The 6,095-nt window shown below is 39.7% G+C and overlaps 1 protein-coding gene across 1 annotated transcript; it reads right to left on the reverse strand.

Moving 5' to 3' along the window:
• Positions 1 to 208: 208 nt before the first annotated feature.
• On the reverse strand, positions 209 to 5,795 carry LOC100971183 (putative protein phosphatase inhibitor 2-like protein 1). The gene is given in 2 exon segments (XM_034963343.3): positions 209 to 2,057; positions 2,060 to 5,795. Coding segments are annotated over 2 exon segments (615 nt in total). The 5' UTR covers positions 2,403 to 5,795; the 3' UTR covers positions 209 to 1,785.
• Between the last annotated feature and the right edge of the window lie 300 nt (positions 5,796 to 6,095).

Below are 6,095 nucleotides of genomic sequence, written 5' to 3' on the forward strand. Positions count from 1 at the left end.
ACAGAAATTATTTTAGAAGTCTGTTCATATAACAGATTATTTTGGCACTAACAAAAATTGTATACAATCCATCAATTGTATGGCTAGAAATGAAACCATCACTAAACCAAGACACACAGGGCTTTCCTGCACTTAGTTTCAGGAAAAAGTTCCAAGTAATTCTTACTGTGTTAGAAGAATAAAGTACATTTGTCATAGTATACATTATCATATTCCCTTAAAGCAGGGACTAAAGTTTTTAAATTAAACAATGTCCAGGCTTACTTCTGTCTGTACATTCAGGAATAATCATATCACTGGTTACATACAATTCTCTCCTCATGCAAAAAAAAAAAAACAAAAAAAAACCTCAAAAAAAAAAAAAACCTGTTGTTTTCTTAAGTCTAATTAAGCCAAACAAACTAATAATAGCAATTTAATTAGCAAGCTATAAATCAGAGAGGTATAAAAATTCAGCAGTTAGACTGTATTTCCCGCCTATAGTACTGCTGCTACTCAATCATTTTCTTCATGTATTAGAAGAATTAATAGGCATTGATGGTCAAAATAAGAATTTCAATATTGCAGCAAATGACAGAGGAGTGAGCGAAAGAGTTCCTAATGTGTGACAGTCTTAATGATTCTTTAAAAGGTAAAGGATTGTGTGCATGTGTGTGGAAAGGAGTAGGAAATAAAAGTAGGAGGTTAAGACAGGTGTTTATAGGGAATGCCAAGATAGCTGCATTAGAATGTTTATTTTTTAAAAAACTGAAGTCTGCCCAGTGTACCAAAAACATTAAAAAAAAAGAGCAGACATTAGTGCAAGTTTAACCTGTGAGAAAAAAGCTAGTTTTGATGAGAAAAAGTTCAGTCTTTTCCTTGTAAATACAAAGAAATGCAACAGGAATTTTAAAGGTAGTAGGCCAGAAAATGTAACAGGAATTTTAAAGGTAGTAGGCCAGAAAATGTAACAGTAACTCTTACAATCCTTTTCTTTCTTTTTTTTTTTTTTTTTGAGACGGAGTCTCGCTCTGTCGCCCAGGCTGGAGTACAGTGACACGATCTCGGCTCACTGCAAGCTCCGCCTCCCGGGTTCACGCCATTCTCCCTCCTCAGCCTCCCGAGTAGCTGGGACTACAGGCGCCCGCCACCACGCCTGGCTAGTTTTTTGTATTTTTTTTTTAGTAGAGACGGGGTTTCACCGTGGTAGTCAGGATGGTCTCGATCTCCTGACCTCGTGATCCACCCGCCTCGGCCTCCCAAAGTGCTGGGATTACAGGCGTGAGCCACCGCGCCAGGTCACAATCCTTTTCAATTAAACAGACAAATCAAGTTGAAGACAAGTGTTAAAATACTATTCAGCCTGAATATTTATCAGCATATATATCCTGTTGTTCAATTGGCTTTTGGTTAAAAAAAAAAAAGTCAACAAACTTTATAAGAGCTATCACCACATTTAGAGTGATGAAAATAAATTAGTTCCCCCCCAAAGATATTGTTTAACCTCTAAAGCATGAAAAGCTATATAATATACAAATTAACCAGTGTTTTTACAAAAGTAATACAGTTTTGGACTGATGATATTACACCGTATTTGTGGTAAAAGTACTAGGCACAAGAATATATATATCAATTAGGCATTTTCAGTCTAATCAGTCTTTAAGGTTTTCATTTAATTCTTGGCAATATATAATAACTGGTATGCATTTTGGTACTTAAGTCATGACTTGTGGAGAACAAGAAGCAATGTATTATAGCAACGGGGTTCATATCTAACAAACAATAAGAGTGTTGAACAAATCTCTTCTATGAACTTCGTGATTTATTTTGCTGTTGGTCACTTGCAGTAGATCCTTGATTTGATTCTTCCGTATTCATGCTTTCTCCATGTGCAGTCTCTAACATTTCTTCAACTTCGTCATCATCGTGTAGGTCTTTTGAAATTAATTGTCTAGCTAGTTTGATATTGAGTCCTTCATTGTAGTGAAGCGTCCTTTTCATTTCAAATTGTCGCTTTTTTTCTCGTTCTTCAGGTGAGAGGTCACTATCCTCCTCTCCACTGCTTTCTTGTTCCTGACCTGATACTTTGGCTCCAAGCCTTCAGCAGCAGCTAAGTTCTTAGCCAAGCTATCTGTTGCCATAGCTTCAGTGGTTTCTGTATCACTACATGCATCTTCATCATCACCCATCGTACTATGGTAAGGAGTGCTTGGTTCATCTATTTTCATTAAACCATAGTCCTTGTCTGCTGGACGATATGTCGCCAGCATGTTCATTTCATCCCACTTCTGGGATTTTTTGCTCAGCTGCTCGTGGACACTCCCACGGGGCTGTTGGGCCGACGCCACCATAGAGGAAGTCGTAGAGGTCTTGTCCTTCAGGATCCCCTTGAGGGGCCGTTGCGAGGCCGTGGAGGCCGCCATTGCTGGGTGCTCCGCCTGTCGGCTCAGGGTCGCTGCTTGGCGTGGGGTCCGCGAAGAGAAGGGTCGGCACTAGCAGAGACCAGCAGGCAGACGCGGAGCCCGCTCAAGGCTAAAGCGGCCGCAACTGCTGCCTCGGAAAGGGGTACCGGAGCGGTTGTCAAGACACAATGACCCCGACGCCAGACCCAAGCGGGGAAAAGCGGGCCTAGAGCTCCAGGGCGGGAGCGACGCCGACGCCTAAAACATTCTTGAAAAAGAAGAATAAAGTGAGTGAAAATCAGTCTGCCCTATTTCAAGTATTGTTTTATAGCTACAGTAATCAAGACTGTGTGTTACTAGCAGAGGAATGGACACACAAATCAGTGGAACAAAACAGAGAACGTAGAAAAAGACCCACACAATCTGCCCAAATGATTTTTGAAAGAGGTGCAAAAGGAAGTCAATGGAAGAAAAATAGGCTTTTTCACAAATAGTGAATTGAACAATGGTGAAATGGAACAATTGGGCATCCATAGGTACGACAATAAAATAAAAATGAAACTTGACCTAAGTCTCACGCCTTATGAAAAATTTAATTCCAACTGGATTGGATTGCTTGAGTCCAGGAGTTCAAGACCAGCCTGGGTAAGATAGCAAGACCCTGTCTATACACAAAAATGAAAAATTATGTTGATGTGGTGGCTCCTGCCTGTAGTCCCAGCTACTTGGGATGCTGAGGCAGGAGGATTGCTTGAGCCCAGGAGTTCGAGGCTGTCATAAGCTGTGACACACCACTGTACTCTAGCCTGGGTGACTGAGCAAGACTCTGTTTCAAAAAAAAAAAAAATTGTCAGAGAAATGCAATACCTTAACCTTTACCAGATACAATTAATTAAAATAAATTAACAATGGATTATGGAGTAAATGTAAAGCATAAAACTCTTAAAAGTTTAGAAAAATAGAAAATATTTGAGATATAGGTCTAGGCAAAGAATTCTTAGGCTTGACATTGAGAGCATGATCTATGAAAGGAAAAACTGATAAATTGGATTTCATCAAAATGTAAAACTGTTGCTTTGTGAAGATCTGGTAAGTGGATGAAAAAATGAGCTACACAGTAGGAGAAAATATTTGCAAACTATGCATTGAACAAAGGACTAGTATCTAGAGTATATAAAGAACTCTCAAAACTCAACAAAGAAAACACATTAAAAATCCAATTAGAAAATAGGCAAAAGACTTAAGGTAATATTTCACTAAGGAGGATATAAAAATGGCAAATTAGCACATGAAAAGTTGTTCAACATCATTAGCCATTAGGGAAATGCAAATTAAAACCACAATGAGATAATCACTCCACACCTATCAGGATGGCTAAAATAAAAATAGTGACAATGGGCTGGGTGCGGTGGCTCACGCCTGTAATCCCAGCACTTTGTGAGGCCGAGGTGGGCAGATGACCTGAGGTCGGGAGTTTGAGACCAGCCTGGCCAACATGAAGAAACCCCGTCTCTACTGAAAATACAAAAGTAGCCAGGTGTGGTGGCACATGCTTGTAGTCCCAGCTACTCGGGAGACTGAGGCAGGAGAATCACTTGAATGCGGGAGACAGAGGTTTCGGTGAGCAGAGATGGCGCCATTGTACCTAGCCTGGGCAACAAGAGTGAAACTCTTTCTCAAAAAAAAAAAAAAAAAAGCGACAATGCTAAATGCTGGCAAGGAAGAGGAGATACTGGATCTCTCATAATTTCTGATGGGAATATAAAATGGTACAGCCACTCTGGAAGATGATTTGGCAGTTTCTTAAAAACAAAACAAAACCAACAACAACAACAAAAATCCAACAACTAAGCATACTACTACCATCCTGCCCAGCAACTGTACTCCTGGGTATTTAGCCCCAAGAAATGAAAACTTGCATACACAAATACACAAGCACAGACAATGCCTTCACACAAAACCTTGTATGCAAATGTTTGTCTAACTGCCTACTCATTGTAGCCAAAGATAACCCAGATATCCTTTAACAGGTAAATGGTTAAACCAACTATTGTACACTTATACCATGAAATAATACTCAGCAATAAAAAAGAATGACTGATACACACAACAACCTGGATGAATCTCCAGAGAGTTATACTGAGTGAAAAATGCCAGTCCCAAAAGGTTACATACTGCAGTGAGCTGTGATCACGTCACTTCACTCCAGCCTGAGCAACAGAGCAAGACCCCATCTCTAAAAATAGATAAACAAACAAAAAAGATGGATTACAGAGTAAATGTGAAGTGTAAAACTATTAAAATTTTAGAAAAATAGGAGAAAATCTTTGAGATGTAGGGCCAGGCAAAGAATTCGTAGGCTTGACATCAAAAGCATAATCCAGGCTGGGCGTGGTGGCTCACGCCTGTAATCCCAGCACTTTGGGAGGCCGAGGCAGGCAGATCACTTGAGGTCAGGAGTTCGAGACCAGCTGGCCAACATGGTGGAACCCGTCTCTACGAAAAATACAAAAATGAGCTAAGCAAGACGGCACATGCTTGTAATCCCAGCTACTTGGGAGGCTGACTCATGAACATCACTCGAACCTTGGAGGTGGAGGTTGCAGTGAGCTGAGATGGTGCCACTGCACTCCAGCCTGGGTGACAGAGTGAGACTCTATCTCAAAATAAATAAATAAATAAATAAATAAATAAATAAATAAATAAATAAAATAAACTTTATTGAAAAGAAAAAAAAGCACAATCCATTTGTATAACATTTTGTACTAAGAAGCTTGAAATGACAAAAGTACAGAAATAGAGAAAAAATTCATAGTTGCCAGTGGTTAAGGAAGTGATGGGGGTGGGAAGGAGGTGAACCGACCATAAAAGGGCAAGATAAGGGATACTTGGAGTGACAAAAATACTGTCTTGACTGTAATATTGACATTGACACAAATGTCAATATCCTGATTGCAATACTGTACTGAAGTGTTACAAGATGTTACCATCAGGGAAACTGGATTAAAGGGTAAAAGGTTCTGTCTGTATTATTTATTACAACTGCATGTCACTCTCTAATTACCTCAAAATAAAAAGTTAAATTTAAAAAACACGTATGAGGATGTGCATAGTTTTTCAAAATATATTTAAGAAGTTCATGAGTGGAAAGTTTGAGTGAATAAAAATTATATCTGGAATTCTGGTTTGCAAATTAGCCTGGGAAATGTAGCCTGACTCAGTGTGACTCAGTTCTATACCACTGTTCTCAGCTCTGCTGTTGCTCACTGCTAACGTTGAAGCCAGATATCTCTTGAGTTGCAGGGCAACCAAGATCCCATGATCCAATGTTGCTCTCACTCACCTTGGCCTTTGAGAGAGAACAGGAAAGAAGATGGAGAAGAAGGATTTTCCCTTTGCCCCATTTTCCTCTTTTTGGGCTGAACTGTGTTCCCCCTATAAATTCATAATGTTGAATAAACCCAGTACCTCAGAACGTGAATTTTTTTTGGAGTTAGAGTCTTTAAAAAGATAATTAAGTGAAAATGAGGTTATGAAAGTAGGTCCTAATATAGCTAGTATCCATATAAAAAGAGATTAGGACATACATACACAGGGGGCAGTCCATAGGAAGATGCAGGCAAAAGACAACCATCTGCCAGCCAAGGACAGAGACCTCAGAAGAAACCAACCCTGCTGACACCTTGATCTCACATTTCTAGCCTCCAGAGCCAG

The sequence above is a fragment of the Pan paniscus genome, chromosome 5 (assembly GCF_029289425.2).
Source record: "Pan paniscus chromosome 5, NHGRI_mPanPan1-v2.0_pri, whole genome shotgun sequence".
NCBI classification, from domain to species: Eukaryota; Metazoa; Chordata; class Mammalia; order Primates; family Hominidae; genus Pan; species Pan paniscus.